The sequence below is a fragment of the Siniperca chuatsi genome, linkage group LG1, assembly GCF_020085105.1.
Source record: "Siniperca chuatsi isolate FFG_IHB_CAS linkage group LG1, ASM2008510v1, whole genome shotgun sequence".
NCBI classification, from domain to species: domain Eukaryota; kingdom Metazoa; phylum Chordata; class Actinopteri; order Centrarchiformes; family Sinipercidae; genus Siniperca; species Siniperca chuatsi.
The window spans coordinates 7,205,640-7,229,541 of NC_058042.1; the positions used below are offsets into that span (position 1 = coordinate 7,205,640).

General features: G+C 39.0%; 1 protein-coding gene across 1 annotated transcript; it reads left to right on the plus strand.

Moving 5' to 3' along the window:
* Positions 1 to 1,129: 1,129 nt before the first annotated feature.
* bbox1 (butyrobetaine (gamma), 2-oxoglutarate dioxygenase (gamma-butyrobetaine hydroxylase) 1) lies at positions 1,130 to 23,754 on the plus strand. The gene is made up of 9 exons (XM_044202109.1): positions 1,130 to 1,242; positions 2,832 to 2,895; positions 4,519 to 4,967; positions 6,131 to 6,245; positions 17,043 to 17,241; positions 18,102 to 18,207; positions 18,373 to 18,569; positions 19,675 to 19,841; positions 21,892 to 23,754. The coding sequence occupies exons 3-9, from the start codon at positions 4,575 to 4,577 to the stop codon at positions 22,047 to 22,049; spliced, it is 1,335 nt and encodes a 444-aa protein (XP_044058044.1). The 5' UTR covers positions 1,130 to 1,242; positions 2,832 to 2,895; positions 4,519 to 4,574; the 3' UTR covers positions 22,050 to 23,754.
* Positions 23,755 to 23,902: the final 148 nt, after the last annotated feature.

Here is a 23,902-nt window from a genome sequence, read left to right on the forward strand (position 1 = left end):
TTTTCAGTTTAATATTCCCTGTTTATTGATATTTATTAATACGTATTACTGCTGTGCAATATCCACGTCTAATAATCAGGTTAATCTGCTACACTTAACTTGACAGTACTCATTATTGCACTACTACTTATTACTTATATTATTACATTGTATTATACAGTAATACACTTATCAACCTGTAAATCCACTTTTGTACTTTACACTTATTTTAGATTTATACTTTATATCCACATTTGTACTTAATTTATCTTAGCTGTATTATAGTGTATTATATTTTGATTTGCACATCTCTTATTTCTTACTAGAAACAATTGTCTCGTTGCAGACTTACTTTATTATTATTTCTATTTCTATTAGAACTTCTATTCCTATGTGCATTGACGTGATAGTGAGCAGCTGTAACGAAAGAGTTTCCCCTCGGGGATCAATAAAGTATTTCTGATTCTGAGTATTTGCATCACCTAGAGGAAAAACCATATTTGTAACATACAGCTTAAACAACAGAGCTATCATGAGGCATAAAACTATCATCTTTAGTTGAAATACATTGTATTTTGTATTGCATTTTACTTGATCATTTACAGTGTTGCATAATGCTAACACCATTCAACTCAGACTAACCTTTGGCTTATTTTAGATAAGTCCATTTCAGTGAATTTATGATGCAAGTAGAAGGATGACATTGAACAGAACATTGTGTACCTTCTCACTCAGGAAGGTTTACTATATCTTTCCAAATTCTGCTGTTTATTATATAAATTCTTACAAATTGGTTAACATGAACAATCAGTTTACTGCCACAAATGTTTGCATTGATCACTTCTCTGTTTGTCTGCATGTATATCTCTCTATCTATATCTCTTCAGGACATTGTATTTTATTTGTAAAAGGTTAGAATTCATTTTTGTAATGCTCTGTGAAGGTTTACTGAACGTTGACTGTGTGCTTGAACTAATACCACAAAGTCCATTACATGATACAACTATCAGTGTTACTGTTGTTGTTAATTAACACATGTGCACTGATGAGTTGTAATCATCACTTACCCTTTGAAACTCGGGTCTGCCATGTTATAAATTGGGTGGCCTTGTGTGATCCTGGGTTAATAATTGCAAAATGAAGCTTTTAAAATCTGAACTCAGATGTTAGAAGGTGTCATTGAAGACTGTACTGCACATCCACTTGGTACTGGTCATCTTCCCTGAACCTGCAAAGGACGTAGAAAGTATTAAACTGAAAGAGGTATGAACACAGAAAAAACTCACATCACTTACATTAATTGTATTATTGATTGGTGTGTCAGAGTTTCTTGATTAATTTAGCAATTGTTTGGTCAATAAAATGTCAGAAGATAATGAAAAATGTCTAATACAATTTCCCAGAGCCCAAGGCGGCATCCTTACATTCCTTGTTTTATCCAACCATCAGTCCAAAGATATTCAATTTACTGTCATATATGACAAATAAAAGCAGCAGGAGGAATTTTTGCCAGATAAATAACAAAAATGATTAATTGGTCATCAAAATAGTAGAATAATTTTCTGTTGTTAGACTAAGTGATTAATTTACTAGCTGTTTCAGTTAGCTAGTGCCATTGAAGAGCCTCATTTCTGTGCATGCGTGTATCCACTCAGCTGTAGACAAGACTGCACAGACCTCTGGAGAAATTGGGAAATAAATAGCTTAGAATCTATATTAATACAGTATCTATGTCGCTAGCAGTATGGCTCCAGGGGATGGTGAAGCGCCAACTTGACCATCGGTCGGTACAGACATTCATGCTCCCCAGAGGATGATTCCTACTGACATGATGATGCCATGATTTTTCCTCTAGCGCCACCACGAGGTTGACTTTTTTGGGTCAGAGTAAAATAACTCTTGGATGGATCTATTGGATGGGTAACCATGAATGGCATGAAATTTTGCAGCACTCATGTCATATCAGAGCTATCGTAATTATGAGTTTCTGACTTGTAAATAGTGTTCACGTCAATATCCAAGTCGTAATCTGGACTGTGACTGTCTGACTTTTCTGAAAGCTCAGCGATTTTTAACTTCACATCAGCCAAAGTCTGTTGTTCAACGTAATTAAACCCAAAGTTAATGGATGCAGTGTTATGTTGTTAATGCACAATATTTTTAACTCTCACACAACCAACTCTGTAATAGTACTGTCTTGAGCTGCCTGATAAAGGGAGCGCTCTATCCATTCAATATGGTGTGAATGCTGCATTTGCTACAGATATTAAAGGCCCCTAGAGGATAAAGTATATTGACTTTGGTGATGACTTTTCATCTAGAGCCACCAGCAGGTCAAAGTTTTTGCTTATTCACAGTCAGGGTTGGCTCAGCTGTACCTTGTTTAGTGCTATTTAGCAATTGTTAGCATGCTAAAAGGCTAAACTACAGTGAACACCTGCATGTTAACATGTTAGCATGCTGAACTGATAGTATTTAGCTCAAACCACCACTGTGCCTACAGACTCACAGGGCTTTAGCATGGCTGTGTTGTTAATTACCAGTATTCTGATATAGGGGCCCCCAGATCCCACAAAACCATAAACTTGACCCCCCCCCGACTCACAAGCAGCCATTGTTTTCAACAAAGCATTTAACAAAGGAGAAATGCTCTCTTCCTAGATCTTTAGGGTGGGGCTACTGTAATTTCTTTTATCACTATTGTTTATTAAAACACATCCGTGTTGGCCCAGGACTCCGTTATCAGTTGGGACTGAAAAGTAGAGCAACATTCATGCAGTTGCAGTTATTATGTCATCCCGAGCAGCCTCCCGGTCAACCTTTCACCTACTTCCTCTCTCTCTCACTGACAGCTCGGCATTTGTGTTGACGGACGCAACGCTCGTGGGAAGAGGAACCGTCGTCAAAATAGTACAGGTAACGTCTGTTACTGGCAAACACTTTCTTTCTTTTACTGCACTTTAATACATAATCTTTTAAAGCAAACCGGTAAAGAACCCAGCTGTGAAAGAAGCTCGACTGATTAGCCTCTCTGTTAGCTTTGAAACTGAAATTAGGATGTATACTGGAGGAGCCGGGGGGGTTCGTTTACGTTAACAAGTTAGCTAGCTAACAACCGGTTTAGCTGCTTCTTCAAAGCGAAAGGCTAACGGCTAGACATGTATTTAGCAGTTAAACTGTTGTCTTCTTCAACAGAAGTGAACTACACAGAGTAACGGGACGGGTAGCTTTTGTTCACACACTTTTTTTTGTTTTGTTTTGTTTCTCTACCAACAGTTGGTTGTATCCAGTGGATGTGTGTTGTGTGCTAATCAAACTCAAATGCACCCGCTGGTATTGATGTCACAGCTTAAATAACTGTGTAGGTAGTTTTTAAAGAAACCCGAGTTAAGCAGTTTTAATTAAAGAGATAGTGGAGGCTGCTACACTCCCCCTGAAACGTATGCAAACAAGTAAGCAAACAAGCACTTAAACAAAGAGGAAGATATGTGTGTATTGGATTTAAAAGGCTGCACACAAAGATTGTCCTTAGAGCAACACAAACACATGGTCACACTGACAAAATCGCATCAACAACATAACAAATCTATCTATAAAGATGTTAGTTATTGTTGTAATTCAGGAGAGCTGCATTGACTAATTTTGTCAATCGACTAACTGACAACTCTCTTGATAAATGATTAATCGTTTGTACATAAAAGCCAAATATTTGACAGTTCCAGGTTCACAAATGTGACAATTTGCTGCTTTTCCTTGTCTAAACATTATAGTAAATTGAATATCTTTGGGTTTAGGAAATAGTGATGGGAATTTTTCAGTTTTGTTTTTATTTGTTTTTGTTTTTTTTACCAAACGATCAATCAATTATTCGAGAAAATAATCAGCTGATTAATCAAATATCAAAATAGTCATCAGTTGCAGCCCTAGTTCACATAATTTGAGGCTACTAATGTGTCTGGCACAGGGTGCTCAACCAAACTGCACACAGGTGCAGGAGTTTGGACCACAGCACACTTTCTTGAAGTAATGCTGTTTTGCACTGCAGCTTTGCCCAGATCTTACAACACACAGTCAGCAGACCAAGCTTAGAAACTACCTCTGGTTGGCACAGCAACCAGTCACAATTCCCAAAGCCCTGTGAAAAAGCACACATTGTAAACTGTATCTGATGAGCTTGGCATTGTTCAAAAACAAGTGTAGCACTGTGATTTTTGCTTCTTAAAACGGGGGTGTTAAATCGATTGACTTAATATTTAAGCCACCTTTTCAATCTGTCCATTATTTTACCTTACTCACATTGGCTCATGATATACTCAGATTTTTGTTGACAATTGTGACATAAGTATATTTAGCTCAGTAAGAGACTCCTGATGTTGGTACCTCGATACATTTGGTTTATTATCCACCCCTAGTTTTTTAAATTAAATTAATAAAGATAAAACGCATTGAAATTAAACACATTAATGAAAGGCGGCAGTGTGTGATTCTCTGTCTTCCCATTGTTTTCATTTTATTGCTTCCCTTTCTCATTAACTACAGAGTTGGTGGCCCTTTCTGATCTGGAGACATAGTTGCCTGGAGGGAACCATTCAGAAATGTGGAGTACATTTGCACGTTGCGCCCTGCAGAGGAGCACCTCTGCCATGGCCTGCCAGGCTCTGAGGGCTTGTCGTAGACCAGGGCAGGCTGCTGGTCCACTACCCTCTTTCCTGACTTCAGTGCAACTTCGTGGGCAGCAGACCCTAGGGTCAGCCTCCATCCCTCTGGCTCGCCACTCAGTGAGGCATGTCCGGACTCTGGATCAGGAGAGGCTGATGGAGGTGGAGTGGGAGGATGGAGGCCACAGTCTGTACCCATTCACCTGGCTGAGAGACAGCTGCCAGTGTCCACTGTGTACCCTGGAGTCGGCTCAGGCCCGGAAACTGTTGATGTCTGATCTTGATATCCACACAGGTGTCGACGTTGTGGAGGTCACCAATGACAACAAGGTAGGCTGCTGCCATTATCTTACTTGTGTTTTTGGGGGTTCACACACTCAGTATGAATGTTCTATATTAAGAGAACAAGATGAATGTTTAAATTATTACCCAAACTGGATGTGTAAATGTCCAATAAATTTTACAGAGCCTACATCCTGGTTCAACATTAACTTCTTTTAAGTACTCTAGTTATGTTTCCACACAGTTTTACAATTCCACTGGATGGTAATAATGGACACTTTGGGTGCATTAAGTTTAATTTTCACTTACGGTTAATAAAACTAAAACTTGTAAACCTCTAAAACCCTATCACATCATTTATGATATGATGCTATTCTCCCCTACAATATTTTTGAAGTTAATGGACGTTTTTTGTTTATCATCGCGTGTTAAAGTCGTGTGTAACAACACAACTCATACTGTACTTAGGCATCATGAAACTTGTTCCAGTTGATGAATGTCATTTACACTTTGCTGACTGTTTGAGGGCAACTGCCTGGTGATAAACTGTGAGGTAAGACGATCTAATTTTGGCAGAAGAACACGTTCAGCCTGACCTTTAAGTCCTCCAAAGGAACCACCTTTGTGAGCTGCGTCCTTCAGAGGATTCGGCCTCTGCTATAAACTATAAACAGATTGCTCTGACGTGACAGTGCTGCCAAGCTGCTGTGTGTCATTTGTTTTTGTTGATACAATTCCTGTGTTGTAAGTCTTACAACTTTGGTTTCATGCTTGCCTCCTCTGGCTATAGGAAAGATTATATGACGGCATTTGCCAAAAGCCCCTACAAGTATTTAAAAAGCACAACATAAACATAAACATGGGAAATCCTCATTTTAAAAGAAAAAAACAAGTTAGATTTTGTTTTATGCATTTATTTCTCAGTTTTATGAATCAAAACAGCGCCTTCCAAAGCTTAACCTTCAAAGGGCAGACCCATCTTCTTTCTGGAAACGAGTGAAATATTGTGAAAACAGAATACCCAGTAAATATTTTGAGCACATCATTATCCTGTCAATCAGGAAGGTTGTCACTTACTGTTTACTTGAAAGAGAGACGGTGCACTTTCAGTTCATGGCTTCTAACAACAAAATATTAAGAGGTGAAAACCTGGGAAAAGAGCTAAAACATTTTGGCCACTTGGAATCAATAAGCTTTTTGTCTCTCCACAGGTGTCCATTGTGTGGCCCGACCAGCACACCAGTGTGTTTGAGACAGAGTGGTTGAAGAAACGCTGTTTCTCTCCTGCTGCCAGGCGAGCAATGCAAGAAGAGCTATTCCTCAACGGTGAGTCTAGCTTTTATATTTTTCATTTGAATTTTTAAGTCTGCATTTTAGAATTTCATGTAATTAATTGGTATTGGGGAACACCACCTCCATGTAGGTACAGCTTCTGTAAGTGCTCTACAGGAATTTGTCCTATAGAAATACACTCAGTTGCCAGTAAATTAGGTACACCTAGCTAAAACTAATGCAGTCTAATACAACAGTCCTGCAGTAAATCCTACCTTCATGAAGTTTCACATGATTCTTCATGAAGACAGGTGTTTCTATTATTGTGTCCAACTCTTCATATCAATGAGGGTAGCCTAAATAACAGAAACATCAGTCAAACATACAGTCCAACAGCACCACAAACTACAGCCTCCAAAATGATCATACCATTGAATCAACACCGCTATAAAACTGTTTCAACAAAAACTGAACATTCTAACCTTTATGAAGTTAAGATTTATTGCGGGGCTGTTGTAGTAGACTGCTTTAGTTTTAGCAAGGTCTACCTAATAAAGTGGCCACCGAGTGTATGTTTAATGTGTATCAGGTTGTGTACTAGAATGTGCTCACCTCCTCCCCAAATGTATTTACTATGTGTATGCACACACGAAGATCAGTGGTGTTGTACTGATAAGATGAAAAAAATACACATAATGCCTACTAACTGCTGACAAAAAAGGCCTGTACTGATTGGATTGCACTGGTCTGAAACTAATCATTACTTTTTAATTGATTACCCTGTTGTTGATGTAATTGTCAAAGAGATAATTTTCAAAGGAGGCCATAAATCACATCGCAGCTGTCTTAGAATTAACAGGATGAGCAAACACTGTCATGAATTACTGCATTTTCAAAGCGGTAGATGAGAACACTAATTTGTCTGCTTGCCAAGCAGCGAGTGTTACCTGCTTGTACGTAAATAGCAAACTAGATGAAGCTCGTCACAGATGACACTTTCCATACTGTGACCACATGCCATTATGAACGTCATATTTCACATTGGATACACATCTTTGTCATTAACATCAAAAACATCAGTGCGGTAACAGATTCACTGTAATTTATTGCAAAATACAAGAGGATCTAATTTTCATATTTTCCTTCCACTCTAACCACATTGGAAAGTGCGTAATTGTGTACTTTCCTGCGTGACATTTAATGTCTGTTTTAAAGTCAGTATAAAAATGAAAGTGCAAGAGTTTGTTTTAGCAGTGTGACAGATAAACACAGTCATTTAGGTATTCCATTTTATCACTTATGTTTTGCTGTCTAATTCTTTGCGGTCTAATCCCTATTGTTGGTTTATGAAATAGTACTGGTATATCAAGGTTACTGATATACTCTTCATAAACTGAAAGTGTAGTTTGTGATTTCATTCTGGATTCTTTATTTTTTTAATGAGTTGTTATTATCATTTGTCTTTTATAATCAGCTTTTAAATTTTACCACTTTTGTTACATGTTTGGTTTCTATTTCTTTGGACGAACTTATATACTATACAACATATTTTGAAAACATTAACACTTGGCATGTGACAACAGCAGGAACTGAGTGCTGTATGTCGTAAGCAGCAGCTCTCTTATGTGTGTATGTAACTGTTATAATGACAATGACTAGACTTTCTTTGCTAACCTTTCCTGGGGGAAAAAAGATGCCCCTGAATTAAACTCTTCTTTCCACACTTTTTTTTTTTTTTTTTTTCTCAGTAACATAACAGGGTTGTTAAGGAAAGAGGTTTTTCTAAAGACTGGAAAGAGAAGTCATTTTACAGTACATTTACACTGGCCCAATACGCTTTACAGTCTGCCAGACAGCAGAGGAGAAAGTTTAGCTGTGGAACAAGGTAGCAGCATTTCAGTGGAGCGGGGGATGGACTGTAGTCGGTTTGTGTACACACGTGGTCCTGAAGGACCCACAGGGCTGAGTGGCTCCTGCTCTGTTCCAAACTGATTAAGGTTGTGTGTGTGTGTGTGTGTGTGTGTGTGTGTGTTGCAGAACTCCTCCATTCATGTTGAAGTGTAAACAGATCCCCCCTCATAGCAATTTACACACAGATAGTCATTTTGCAGTGTAGGTTTTTTTCAGCTGTTCTCAGCTCAGAGCCAGGAGAGCTCCTGGAAGACAATGCTAAGCTCACACACCAAAACACAATACAAGTTGACGTGCGCACACACACACACACTCTGGATTTAATTATTTCCTCCTGAGCGCCAGCCTGAAATTCCTTGCACCGAAAAATACTGGAACTCACAAGATGGATGATGAACAGCGTTCACCTCTGTGGACTTTGCTCATATTCTCGCTCCTTACTTCTCCATGACGTTAACTCATTGAAACGTAGTTCACAGTTTGAATTTCTGTTTCCTTTTTCATGCAGTGCACCTAGATTTTACAGGCCCAAGTATGCCTGTTAAAGTGTTCCCAACAGTGAAAGTTTAGCGCACAGGGACACTGTGAGGTCAATATGAAAATTGGAGCTCTGGGGATATTATTCAGCATGTACTATACCTCCTGCTTTTATGTCTGAAGTAATGTTTTTTTCTTCCGCTTTACCGTTTCTATGGAGTTGTGGAACTCAAACCGCAGTATGTAGTTCAGCAGCAGCTATTATTGGGGTGAGACATGGAACTAGTACTATTGAACTTTATTACATTATAAAGAAAGCATTTTAATCTGTTTTATTATACAGTCCCAAATATAGGAATCAACTAGAGCATGTTGAATTTGTACTTCTCATACATTTTAGACTAGTTTGGCCAATGTTCAGGTCAACTTTAGGATCCAGTTGATTAGTGAGCGAATTCCCGTTCCCAGACAGTAAATTTCACGTTTAAATGACTCTCCATGGATCATAACTAACTGTTCAGTCAGTTCTTCAGGTAGGCCTTTTATTTTCAAATGTCTACTGTAACGTATTGGATGCAAATGTGATTTGTCAGCAATTCTAGTTTGTTGTCCTTGCACATGTTCTCCAGACAAAACTGAACCGAGGTACAGCATGTATGCATGTGAAACAGCGTAATGCAGTGGACCTTTTGAAAGGCTGATGTCTGGATAAATGTGAGCCTCATTCAGAGCCCCTTCTGCCTCTGCCATATGGAAAACTGATTTAGAGTGAGGGTCAAGAAAAGATCTGCATGTTCTTACCAAACACAAGCTCACCGTTGTCAGTATTTCCTTCCTTGGGAACGAACAAATCCCCGAGCCTGTAGGTATGTGTAACAGGGAATTTAAACTCAAACGGCCTTGTGTCTGAGAGTGAAGAGTTCTTACAGATATTTTCTTACTAAATATCTAATATCCCAATATACAGTTATTGTTTGGACACAGCACATGTTAGTTTTTGGCTGTCATTTATCGTCAGCTTCTGAATTTTACAACTTGTAATTGTCAACAGAGTTGAGTATTAAATCTCATTCATAGATAGACCTTTTGGAATTCACACATGCTGTTTTCTTGCTGGCATGTGCACTTTGAACCTTTCACGTCACTTGGAGGAGAGTTATGATGCTGAATTGCTCTTGGGAACACCTCAAGCTTATGTCACGCACAACCTTATCTGCAATGACTCTTTCACTGATAAATCTGTCAGCGATTTAGTGAAACAGCTGCCAGATGCTTTTAATATTTGAACCATGTCATCATCTCAGGCCTCCCATTTTGCGCTTGTCATGTTTATTTAGTTGGAGTGGGAATCATGACTAATTCCATGTCACTGGTATTTAAAAGATGTGTGATGTGAAACAGGTTAAATGGCTTTTTAGAAAAGTAAAAATATGCCCAGACACATAGCTCGCAGCCTTTTCTCACACACTTATCCACCTGCTCACATCGGTAGCTCGTAAAAGGAGTCTGTCTTCTTTCCAAAATGCCTTATCGACCATTCTCTATTTCAGTAAACTGTTTGAATTGCTCGTCCTCAACAAAGTATAATGGCATGTCATTTTTGTAACAAGTTGAGTCATTTGCTGCGAATAACTGCATCAAGTTGTACTAACAGAAGTAAGTACCACTGCCTGGCCTTCTTTGGCCAGCCTCCCCTCACATTTCTTTCTGTTCTGCAGGTCTGAGTTTGATGTGGTTCCACACATCAAGCAACAATGGTTGAATGGTAGTTTGACCATGTTGAGTTGAGAAACACAAGAGCTGAAAGGTTTTCACCACTGTTTAACTGTTTAATCATTCGCAGATACTTTTTGTTCCACCAGTTGATTGCTAATTTTAGATTTTAGTAGCAGAACAAAAGCAGTTGACACACTTCAAGTTTGTCCTAAATTAAAGGAATTACCACCTACGGCATACACAAATTTTGAGCTCCATGTTTCTGATTAAACTGATGCATTGGTCTTAAAGTTTATTTCATCCTGCTTATTCTGACTTGTAGTTAAAGTTCTTCTTGATTTAGTCTCAGTCCTTGTGTTCGGTGCCTTAACACTTGTATTGATCAATATTGCTGCTGTTGATCAAGCCATCAGTAAAAAAGTGAACAATACACTTGAAATAAGAAGCACAGTCACAAAATAGAATGCAAGTATTTTAAAGCTTAAAAAATGTTGAAAGGGGTATGCTGGACATATATTGTGAAATTTATTGTAGGAAAATTTCTCTAGAGTGTGATTGGCAGAAAACAATGATGATACTAAAGGTGCGATGAGATTTCTCTCACTGTAACAGCTGTCCCTAATATTTCCTCCTCTGGCCTGCCAAAAAAACGTCCCTAGTTATTAGTCGCAGCCAAAAATGTGAAAAATGTTTTACCTTAATCTGCAGATTGTCTGTCAAAAAATCCCTGGCATTTCACCATGCCTTCACCTCAACTATCTGGTCTTAATCAATCTTAGCATGAAAATCTCTGTGAAGCTGTCAAAAGTCTGACAAAGGCCATACATGCTCTAAATACAGGGTGGAAAATATTCCTCAGCAGTGTGTACTTTATAGTAGACTGTGCCATTATTTGTGGTTCTTGTTAATACACTTAGAAACCAATACAGACAGATGATCTCTAGGAGTATTGACAAGTGTAATGCTTCTATCTTGTCTACCAAAAATGTCATAAATCAGTTAAAGTTGATCCAGAAGTCTGCTGCCTGAGTGCTGACTAGGACCAGAAGAGCACCCATTTTAAAACCCTTACTCTTGTTGCTTGTTTTTGTACTTTTGAACAAGCCTGTTAGTTTTGAAGTGCAGGATGAACGCGTTTTGCGCAGCAGCTTTAAGCTCTTATGCTCCCAACCGCGTTTGTTTTTTTTAGTATATGCAGCTATTTAGAACAACCTGACCAAGGACCTAAGGGGATCTGAAAATGGTGGTATCTTTGAATATACATGTAGCACTTAAACTTTAACGTTTTGCCTGACGTTTGCTTATACGGTTTTAAGATGTTTTTTTGTTTCGTTTTTTACTTTTTATATATTAAGTTCTACATTTTACTTCAAGGTAGGCATTATTTTACTGCTTAAATTTCTACTGACCTAAACATTTCTTAGTCATTTGCAAAGCACATTGACCTGCGCATAGATATACTGTAGGTGCGCATAGATATACTGTAGGTGCTATTGATATTGACGCAGTTTACTTTATATTGTGTTTTTTTTTTTTTTTACTGCCCTCATTTCCAGTTTTGAATACCTACAGTATACGTCAATTAGTGTTCCATTTGACTTGGTCACGAGGTTTACGATAACTGTCCGATTGGTCTGAGGCTCTCCTAAACAGACTCAGCTGAGTTTGGACTTTCCTCCATTAAGTTTACTGACTGATTCTATAACTCGGCCAAGTAGCAGCTGATTTGTCATTTCCCTGTCTGGCTTGTGTTTCCCCTTTGCCATCTGGTCTGAATTTAGCCTTCTATGTCATCACTCGTCAGTTGACAGAGAGGCTCCTGGAAACATAGCTGTGGAGGTCCATCAGTGGAAAAACTGGTGTTTTTCCAAACCTGACAGTCACTTCGAACGCCAGCTTCAGCAGAACTGACTTTTCAACCACGTCTTACATACAAGTGTACATGCTATGTTACCAACCTGAAAGGAATTTGAGGAATCTAAGACTTGACTTGAGTGTTTTCATTTGTCAAAATTAGCTTTTCATTGGGCAGAGTGCTATAATGGACTGCTAAGGGCTTTAGCAACTGTCATAAATAATGGTCAGCCAAACCTTCCACATATCAGATGTCTCTTTCAAGAGAAGTTTGGCCTCTTTTGTCACTATTTTTCACCCACACACAGTTTATTTTTCAGTGTATTTCTGTAGTTCCTTCATGGATCAACTATATTTGGGTTAAATCCCTTTTCTTTGTCATCTCTTTTGAAATTTCAACACCTTTACATCAGACTGCATGGAAGGCTTGGTGATTATAATGATAGGATTTTTCATTTCTCTGGCAAGCCAGACCTCCTACTTGGCACTTTAAATAATACTGAAAGCAGTGACTATAAGTTGGCAAAAAGGACATCATTTGACAAACTACTGCAAGGCTCAGTAGGATTTTGGGAACCTAAACTTGCTGATGGAGAAAGAGTTGAGTTTGGATTAGTGTGTGGAGGAGACTGCAGCTGTCCAGTGAGAAAACACTGCTCACTCTGTCTCCTCCAAACTGAGAATGCAGAGGTTGGCTGCTCTGTCTTCCAGGTATGTTTCATAGATAAAGGTGTGTTTGTCGAATTAGTGGAGGGTGGAGTGAGTTTCCTGCAGCCTCATTGATATACACACACACATTATGTGCACTGTGAAAACATAAACATACGTACATTGTAATTGTTGACTAGAATCTAGCTTTTTTTTAATTGTGCAAGACAAGTGATTGACAAGAAGACATATGAGACATGACAAGGCGATACAAACAAACTAAGAACAACATCAACCAAAAAAAAAAACAACAGATAGAGATAAGCTTAAGTAATTAACAGGTTCTTATTGTACTTTATCTGTGTGTGTGTGTGTGTGTGTGTGTGTGTGTGCGCATAGGGGCAGTGAGCAATATTATAGTGGGAAGAGAGAGGGAACTACAAATTGGTTGTCCTCCAGCTGGGCCCCAGGGAGAGAGAGGCGCTGGGAGGGACAGGTTGGGACAGCTGGGGTAGACCAGGGTTCTCCTGGGTTCTTTTTGTCTGGACTCACGGTTCTGGTTAAAATAGGATTATTTTGATACTTTAATAATTAAAAATTTAAAACCTTTTTTTATGAAGACCTGGAAAAGCATTGCCACCTTCTTTAGTTACTTCAATATGTTGTCAAGCCTCCCACAGGAAACAGTCTAGAAATAAATAAATAAATTTCAATTATACATTTCTCAATATAGATATAGTGTAAATAACACGTTACCAAAGATGGTGCTATTCCCTTTTTTAAACAAATAATTTAGTTACTCTAAATTGTCAGGCTAATTTAGTTTAGCGAGTTAATTAAATTAACACTAATGAATGCACATGTTGGCAGTATGGTAATGTAATGGGTGTTATGTCTTCTGAAGAACATTGATCATTAATCACTATCAGATTTTGTACTTGCAGCAGTTTACAAGTTGGGGGTGAAAACCTGGTTTAAATAAGAGTTGGTAATCTGTATTCACTTACACGTGTATTAACAGATGAAATGTCAATGTTGGTGATTTATTTACTTGCTGTGATTAATGAGAACGTCTTGAGGAAGTATTCAGATCTTTTACTTAAGTAAAGATAGCAATACCCCAATACAAAAATACTGTTACAAATTTCTTTTGTTTAAAATGTCACTTAAAAAGTACATAAATGTATTTTAAAGTAGTAAAAGTCCTCATAATGCAGAACAATGGCTCTCTGAGTGTTATACGGTTGTATAATGTTGGATTATTATTACTGATGCATTAATGTTCAAGTAGCATTTTACTGTTGGTCGAAGCGCTAGTTTATATATTTATATCCTACATAGCTATTGTTTAGTTTAATATATAGAAATGCATCCTACTTTATAAGATCATCACAATTTTTTTATATAAAATCTTGATTTATAAAGTTACTAGTAACTGCAGCTATCAAATAAATGCAGTGGAGTAGAAGTATATAATAGCATGAAATGGTACCTCAAATCTTTACCTAAGTACATTATTGAGTAAATGTACTTGGTTACCATTCACCAATACCTTTATTGATACTGACACAACACTAAAATCAAATAAATGGTATATTTGGGGATCAAATTGCAGCTGAAATAAGGCAATCTTATTCTGTTTTACTTATTTCTCTAGAACAACTTCTTTCTAAAAAGGTTGTTTATGCGCATCTGGCTCTGAGCCCTCCACCGTGCATTCCACAGACGGCCCATTGAAGTGAGCTGATCCAAGATCTGTGATAAAACTTAACCAAGTCAAAACAAAAGCTCTCTGGATAACTGCAGTGATTCAAACAGGGCTTTGAAGGCGCTCTTAGCTGCAGAGGAGAGCGACGCAGCCCTCTGAGCTTAAACAGAGCACAGTGAGGGGAGAGCCAAACTGCCAGGAGCTGCCTGACAGCCACAGGAGCCACAGCTTCAGGTTTCCTCATCTGGAAAAGCCACTGTAGCAGACCACAGCCAAGGGGGAAACAGGAGAGAGGGGATTATGCACACATACTATCTTGTCAGAGGTGTCCCTTCAAGCACATTCCAGCACAGTCCTTCCTGTGAAAACCAGTGATTTTACACAAATGAGCAAATGAACTTGAACCTGCAATAACTTATTTTTTTGGCACAACATTGACATATCACCGTTTTTAGTTGTCGAATTTAGCAAACAGTTGCTTAATTAGATATCCAGCAGTTATGGAGCAACATTATCATTAATTTGGAATCGTGTTTCTGGCCACCTGGCAAATGTATGTCCAGTATTCACTCTTTTAGCTCTGTTTTTGGTCTCTGCCAGCTCCTGAGGAAAATATGTGGCTCTTTAGCTGCTAAGCGCTCCACTATGTTAACCAGCTAGTTGCTTACTGTGTCTATCTGCGGTTTGGTGCTGAGCAGGTAGTGTATAGTGGTTTTTTTTGTTTTTTTTAAGAGCTTGTTTGCTAAAAACAGCTGCCGGGTGTGAGCGAAAATGATGAAGCCTCTTTGTTCTTTGGGACGCCCTAAACCACAGAGCTGAAACACGGCATGCCTGTACAAGACATCCAGGTCCAGTTTCACAAGAATAATTGTAACATTCAGGCTTGACCTTTGCCCCAGTTTCTCATTCTCTGCCTTTGTTTCCCTCAGCCCTCTTGACAAGTTTTAACAAGCAGGGGGTTCCTGACCCTTTGAACTGTGCGGCCAGAAGCTGATTATTTGTGACAACAGCCTGGAGGGAGGTCTGCAAGTCATGATGATCACTGTGTTCCTGACTGATGTTGCATCTCTGTGTGCTTTGTGCCTCACTGCCTTTGGAAAAAACCAGGCACTGAAATTCCTCGTCACCAGTTAGTCTGTCTGTTGCAACTGTAAATCTTTATGGTCTTCAGAGTGAACAGTCACATTGTCTTTTAATGTTTTAGACACTCTGGAGGACGATAAATTATGCATGAAGTTCAGCACACTCGCCCCGTTGTGTGTCCATCTCCCGCAGGCTTCAGCCTTGTAATATGTTTGTGATGCAGCCGTTTGGAAAGTTGTTTTTAAGTTGGTGGGTACTGAAAAGAGACGCGAGGAGGAGCCACAAACATCTGACAGGTACACAATCTCCTCAGCTAAACCCTCCTCCTCCTGCAAATGTACTCAGCAGCTGTTTTCTGTGGAAGTCACTGGAGGCTGCATGGAAAAAGGAGTCGAGCCAGCTGGGTGGAGAGCTGTGGGAGGATTTTTTTCCACTTCTGTCTGTCTGACAGAGACAGGCTGATTTTTCTCAGTGAGCTATTCATCGTGAAGTGCGCAGACTATCACACGCAGTGGCAAGCTGCAACGTTTTCAAATGAGAGACACAGGAGACCAATAATAAAGTTACAATTAATTGGTTCCTTTTTGTAAGAAAACAAAAATAAAATCTGTCATACTGCTAACCACTTCTAATATAGTATTTTTTCAAAGTTAAGTTTTATTTTTAAGGCTGAAAAATTGCAACTACACATTGATGTGTTTTTATTAGATGGAAAGTGTGTGTTCATACTTGTTGTTGACTTGATTTCCTTTGCCTGTAGCACTCCAGACAGCACTTTCCACACATTATTTGACTTTCTTTTGCGCCATCTTGGAAAAAAACGTGTCCTAAAGGTAGTGATGAGTGATGATGGAAAGTACAAGGGAATGGACATGCTCTATAGCTCGTCCCTGCTGCACACTTGGATGGTTCTGGTCCATTTTTATCAGTTGATGGGATAATGTCGTAGGTGTCTTTAGTGAAAACATTAAGTATCTTTGTGAATGCAAGCTTACATTGGTGAATTCCGAATGCTGTCCAATCTGTGGCTCTGCAAAAAACTGCCAATATTTGTTAAATAAAACAGTTGAGGTTAATTTATGTGGCATGGAGTGACTGTGCATTGAAAAAAGACCATGCAGGTTCTCACTCAACAAGAAGCCAACACAGGTTTATAACAATAGGGAGAAGGAGGAGAGAAGAAAAACTGAATGTCACATCTGATAAAGTTGCTATGATACAGACCAGTTCTGTTCTTGTTGTTTGTTTAACAGAGCAGCTACAGGACAGCACAAGGACTCACTGTTGGGTGGAAAAGCTTCATGTTGGTACATCGCAGACACAGCTTATTTTTTGTCAAACCAATAAAAACCAAAAAGGAACTAATGTGTGTGTGTGTGTGTGTGTGTATGTGTGTATTTAGAGCTCTGCTAAGATGAAATGACATTTCTTCCATGTCCTCTTTCTCATTTCAGAGCGTTATTATTGGGACTCCAAACTGTGCATTCCCACAGCTGACTACCAGGAAGTCCTCCATGACGATAAAGCTGCGCTGGCCTGGCTATTGGCCCTGCGTCGTGTTGGCATTGTGTACCTGAAGGGGGCTCCGGCAGAGCAAGGCCAAGTGGCCAGACTGGCTGAGAGGATTGGCTATCTCAGGCTGACATTCTATGGGTAAGACTCGTGACGTTCATTCATTTTGCTCTAGTCATCCTCAGCCAAGCCACTGTTAAATAATCTGACTCCCCACTAAATCTTGAACTGCTGAATTTTCCACTGATCATATTTTAGCTGGAGCGCATCCCAGGGTTATTAGTAAAAATTAAATACAAAAGACCTTTTATTTACATCCCTTTTCCAGGGAATCAGAAAAAAAGCAGCTAGATATTTTGATGAAAGAAGTTCTCAGATTCTCACTCTACAACATTAATGTTTAGGAAAATGTGTCCACTAGTCAATTATCTGTAGCTTTGATTCATTTTGGTTCCATGGAGAAGCTTAGAGAGTGTCTGTTGCCCCTTTAATCACACCATAGTTCATCACTTTGACTTACTGCAGTGCTGATTACTTGAGGACAGAGATGGGGAAAACAACCTTAAAGCATTCCAGCTTTTTTAAGCCAGAGGAATTACCTGGTGCACTCAGTCAGAACAGAGTTTTTTTTTTCCACTGCCAGCAGATGAGCTCATACTGCTGGAAGTAAAGGCACTGCAGACTAAAGCTGAAGGCCTGCCATCAGAGAAACTAGACTGTTTTACGAGTCGGGCATCCAAACGAGGCATGCAAACAGAACATGGAAGATAACTTTACCTCATTAGTGCTCAACTCCTGCTGCATCTCAATGAAGTATCTACTTCAGAGGCTACAGTCTAAGCATTCCTGTGAAGCTGCCCAGTTTCCCCTCAGGGTTTCCTGCAAAGTTCATCTCATCTCCTCCTTTTCTTCACACAGCCTAATTGTCGCCACTGATCTTCTAAAGCCAAAGTTAAATAATTAATGTGGAGTTTATTAATGAATGTTATCTTTGTCCTCAGGCACACATGGCAGGTCCAGGATAAATACATGGCAAACAACGTAGCCTACACTTCAGAAAAGCTTAGTCTCCATACAGACTACCCTGCATTACACTTCGCACCTGGAGTGAGTCTGATTTGAATGGTCTATTTAGAGGATTAAACTGCACAAATATGGTATCACTTATGAATTTATGTACTACTTTTCTAAGTTTTTTTTCAACTGCTGGCATTTGGCTTTTATGCCGTTAGAGTTGTAAAACGAGCATTTGCACGGCGTGTGTGTCTGTAGGTGCAGTTTCTGCACTGCATCAACCAGGCTGTGGAAGGAGGCGAGAGCGTGGTGGTGGATGGCTTCCACATGGCCGAGCAGCTGCAGAGAGAAGACCCAGAGGCCTTCCGGACACTCACCTCGCTCCACGTGGACTTCTCCGACACGGGTACGGACTACTGCGACTTCATGCTGCAGTCCAAGAAATGCATCATCGAGTAAGTGGAGATGGGCTGTCAGTTCACCTGCTGCTTTTTTATTCCCATACATTCACATTTACTATCTCTTTCTGAAGCAAAGAGACCTTGCAAAAATTTAAATGACATGCATTTCAAAAAGGGATGCAGTGGTACATCTCACCAGTGTGAGTTTGTGTGTGTGTGATTTGAAATGGGACACTGCCATCTGCTGTTCAAAATTATGTCCAAATATACTCAATATGGCCGCCAAAATCATGTGGAAAACCTTCACAGAAGAGGGTTGTAGCTGCATAATATTATTCATTGTGTTTGAATGAGATCTTCAGCAAACAGGTAAATTACATGGCCGTTTACCTTAAGCATAAAAAAAACTGACAAGCTCAGTTGAAAAGATAATATTTAATCAATTCATCTGAAAAATGAGACTCTCAAATCCTTTCTGGGTAAAATGACTGAAACAAACAATTATTTTCATTGATTCTTGATTAATTGATGAATTCTTGAGTCTATAAAATGTAGGAAAATAGTGAGAAATTCCTGTAAAATTTCCTAGAGCCCAAATTGCTTATTTTATCCAACCAACAGTCCAATATCCAAAGATATTTAATTTACAATTGTGTCACTAAGAAAAAAGCAGTAAATCATCACAATGGAGAAGCTGGAACTGGAAACAGAGATGAAAGAATTAGTCAATCAATTTCAGAAATTATCTGAAACAATTTTTGATAATCAAATAATCATTTATTTTGCAAATAAAAATGTGTAAAACTCTCTTGTTTGAACATCTCAAATGTTTATTTGAATATTTGCTAGTTTTTATTCTATGATATTAAACGAAATATCTTTGGATTTTGGGCTGTTGGTCGGACAAAACAAGACATTTGAAGACATCCCCTCAGGCATTGGGATCATTTTTCACCAAATCCAGATTATACCAGACTAATCGATAATAAACAACAATCATTAGTTGCAGCCCTACTATTGAATCAAAATTTGTATTCAATTGTCAAAATAATTGCCAATACATTTTTTGTTGATCGTTTAGTCAGTTAATCAACTAATTGTTTCATGATTCATGTTAGTTTGACAGTGAACTTTGTCCTTCCACCTTTTGTCTGAGCAGCGTTAATGCCGAGGGCCGAGTCGTGAGGATAAACTACAACAACGCCACCAGAGAGTCGGTGCTGGACCTCCCCTTACATCAGGTTCAGCCCTTCTACAGAGCACTAAAGGCCTATGTGGATATCATGAACCGACCAGAGAACGTGGTCACCTACAGAATGGAGCCAGGTCAGTGTGCACCCCTTAAAGCTCTACTGATATAAGTATAAGAAAATGTATCTGTAAAGCCCCCTAATCATGACTACAGTCTTAAAAAGCTTAATATGCCCAAAACTCTGATTAAGTGGATGAAAAATGAAAATAAGATTGAAGAAATCCTTCAGAAAGAAGGATCCACTCTGCATGATACTCAGGCTTGTAGTAGACAGAACATGAACTTGTCCAGTGATGGAACAACAACAACATCTTTGTTGTCATCAAGGTCACAATGACATCAGCGAGTCAATGTCACCTGGAGACCAAATCAAATTACCCAAGTCTGGTGTAACCCTCTCTAAATAATCACTGCTCAGCAAAGAGTCCGCAGCATCAAGTTACAGAGATGGAGTGATGATAGATGGTACGAGACATTAAGGACATCAAAGTGTAGCAGGATGCTGCCGTTAGTAGGGAGACGGTGTTTCGACAGCAGCACCCAGGGTTCAAGCCTCCATGTTGGAAAGCATCCATCCTCATGACGCGTCCTTGGGGTTGCTTTAAGGGTTCAGTAGATGTGATGAAGTGACCAGCTCCTCAGCTGAACAGCAATTGTCCAGTCATAGCTTAACAACTGTAACTTGGCACGGCAGGACTGTCAAACTTTGTCCACGGTGTGAAGTGGTGTGCATGAGGCTGTAGTAATAGAGATGCATTGGCATTTAAAGAGTTTGGAGGGAGATGTCTTTATTTGTACCTTTCAAAACACACAAGAAATGTATTAAAACAGTGTGTTTATCAAAGATGCAAATGTTAGCATGTCTGGCTAACTAGCTTACCACCTACAGTAGTAGCCGATTGTTACCTCCAAGGCCAAGAAGCATTTAATTATCGAACTACATTATTTTGTGGGGTTACAGGTTACATAAAATAAAAAGCTCTGCTCACAAATAACATAGCAACTGTGTAGGAGCATGTCCTGTTTTACATTTGAGCAACTCCAGCCAACGTTAGCAAAGATAGCTTTAAGTTTCAGTTAGTTCTCATCCTAAAAGCCTTGATGACGTTTTGCCTAAGACTGCAGCTTTAGCTTCAGTCTTTGAGCCTGATGGCATGTATGTAGCCACCAAGTTCATATTTAAGCCTTTTACAAGATTCTCATTTTAAGTCAGCTGGAGACGGCGTTTTCTACCAACTCATGGAGCTATTGTTAGCTTAATTACCTAGCTAGCTACAGCTGCTAACATCTGCCAGACAGTTGTCATTTCAGTCGGCAAAACTGACAGTTGCTGGATAGAAATGAGAAGCCAAATTTTTTTACTGTTTGATCTGTCAACGTCATCATTGATAAATTGACAAATGATACACTTCGTACTCATCATTGTTCTCTGTCTCACACGGTTGGATGGACTTCCTTACAGTCAAGAAGAAATAGCCACGTCATGTTGTTCATCTATAAAGCTCTACTGTTGAAACTTCCAAACCACCTCACATGTCTTCTCTCATTTAAATCTAGTACCTACAGTACACGGCCCAGTAACTAGTTAACCACAGATATCCCTCATGTACGCACTAATGTTGGCAGAACTGGTTTCAGGTACTGTGCACCTTTTTAAATGGAATGAACTGCAAACTGCCCTCAAACTACAGTCTTACATTCCCCTCTTAGATTTTAAAGCTTTTATCTGATGTTTTCAATGACTCTTGTAACTATTTTTACTAATTCCTTGTTTATTGTATTGATTCTGTTAACTGATTGTGTTCCTTTTAAATGCTCTTGTTCTCAGATCTTACTTGGAAAAGAGATCTTAATCTCAATGAGACTGCCTCATTAAGTTAAGCATAAATAAAAAATGGCATGACACATGCCAGAGTGGAAAGCTGAACAGACATAACAGTAATTAAGACAACATTTTCGTTTGAAGCATGCGGACTTTGAGCTCTACCACTTGTTCTGCAGCTGACCTCTCTGTGAGTGAGGTGGGCCGAATGACAAAGTTAAATTCCTCCTAGATAAACGTAGGATCAAATGAAATATACCTCATGCCTTCGTTTCTGATCTTTGGGTGTTGTTGTATTTCAGGCGACATAGTGACCTTTGATAACTGGCGTCTGCTGCACGGGCGGAGGAGCTACATTAGCAGGCCAGACAGGTTGCGACACCTGGAGGGCGCCTACCTGGACTGGGACGAAGTCATGTCTCGCCTCCGGATACTCCGCAAGGTCCACGAGGACGCTTGAGGTCCAGAAACGCAGCCAAATTCAAATGGGAAGCTTTACAGCCTTTGCAGAGAACTTAAACTATATTGTGGGGCTCTTAAAAAGGTGAGATGACACAGGGCAAAGTGCAAAGATATTTAAATATCTGACAACAGGTCAAGAGCTAAGTCTCTGCCTCTGAAGTAGTCAAGCATCAAATCATTAATGAAACAATTAGACAAATTACTTACAAGTTTAAATGTCAGCAACTTTTCAAACATGTAACATAGTGCAACACTTCAATGCAAAGATCAGGAATGGTTAAATGTGCTTTTGGATTAGTCATAGTGACTAGTGTCAAGTTTTTATAAGCTTAAATTTAAGAGGTTTTATACATTGTCCTGGGTACTCCACATTATGATATTGTGTAATTTAAGTTTTCTAAGCTAATTTATCATTCCCAGTTTTCTGGTTAAATATTTGGCTCAAGACGTCCTGGCTGTTTCCAAAATCACCCCCTCTTTACTATATAACACACTATGTACGCTGCCATTTTGTTTGACTATAAATCATGAGTCCAAAATTTCTATTTATTGCCCCCTACAGCATATAGTAAGCTGTTGAGTGTCTATTACTGTATATAGGGAGTAGTGAACGAGGGAGTGCTTTCAGACACAGCCCAGATGTAAATTTTGTTGTAATACTTACATCCAAGTTTTTTTCTTCTTACCGCCTGCTACAGTATCTAGCTACCTCTACTGTTTAAATCAGTGCCTACACAAAGGATGTGATGTCCTTGACGAATTCAAAATTGCCTTAAGCTACAGTAGCTGTACTAGAAGTGGTAGTAAGAAGTAACTGTATTTTGGTTGAACTGACTCTCGAAATGTACAGTTGCAAGGACGTGTACTTAACCACCGTGGCATCTGGCCAAACAAAGTTTTCACTGGACAGTGAAAACTTTGTTTCCAAATTTAGTGATTTTAAATTTTTTGTTTGGAAAATTCCAAATAAATCATGTAAAAACACATCAGATTAGCTGAAAAATGTATCGTCACAAAGCTGAAATGAAAAGTTGTCCTTTTGGAGGACAGCGACGATACATTTTTGAAACTCCTGCTAGTGCCTGAATATGATCGGGGTGGATAGATTTGTTTGTGGTGCACAAAGGACTGACAAAACAATGTCCTGTTTAACTGGATAATCCACAGATTTCTCTGTGGAACTACGTTCTACCAAAGAAATAGTTCATTATTTATACAGCGCCAATTCATAACAGAAGTTATCTCATTGCACTTTTCCTATAGAGCAGGTCTAGACCGTACTCTTTATAATATTAATTACAAAGACCCAACAGATCTCACCATGAGCAAGCATTTGGCAACAGTGGCAAGGAAAAACTTCCTTTAAGAGGCAGAAACCTCGGGCAGAATCAGACTCAATGAGAGAGAGAGATTTGTGGATTATTCAGAGTAACAGGAACTATTTCAACGAAGACACAATGCTGTCTTTTCAAGTGTAATTCTTCAATGTTTTGAGCAGCATACATTAAATTTATTTCACCCCCATTGTACTGGGATGTGGGCAGAAGTTTCAGAAAAAGGTATCTTGAGCATCCAAGATCCTATCTGCAGGGTTAAGTGATAAAATACTACTCAGCACCTTGATACAAGTAAAATGATGCTTAAAATACCCATAAACTGTTTTTATGATATTAAACAGCACGATGTGCTCATGTTTCAATATGGCCAGTTTGTGATTGAGTCTGGTACTGAAAACAGAATATGCGTTTCGATCATAAGTTTAAAATCTCTTCCTGTAGCCAAAGAGCGCATCTGTTCTCCTTTGCTATGACCGTACCACTTTATATAGCATATTTTTATGTAACCTAAAAA

What these genes read in the sequence shown, in the direction of transcription:
- bbox1 (XM_044202109.1), top strand. Translation starts at nt 4,575, where the DNA reads ATGTGGAGTACATTTGCACGTTGCGCCCTGCAGAGGAGCACCTCTGCC. An exon ending in AGAAGAGCTATTCCTCAACG is followed by an intron (nt 6,246 to 17,042) that starts GTGAGTCTAGCT and finishes TTCTCATTTCAG; the next exon opens with AGCGTTATTATTGGGACTCC. An exon ending in CACCTACAGAATGGAGCCAG is followed by an intron (nt 19,842 to 21,891) that starts GTCAGTGTGCAC and finishes GTTGTATTTCAG; the next exon opens with GCGACATAGTGACCTTTGAT.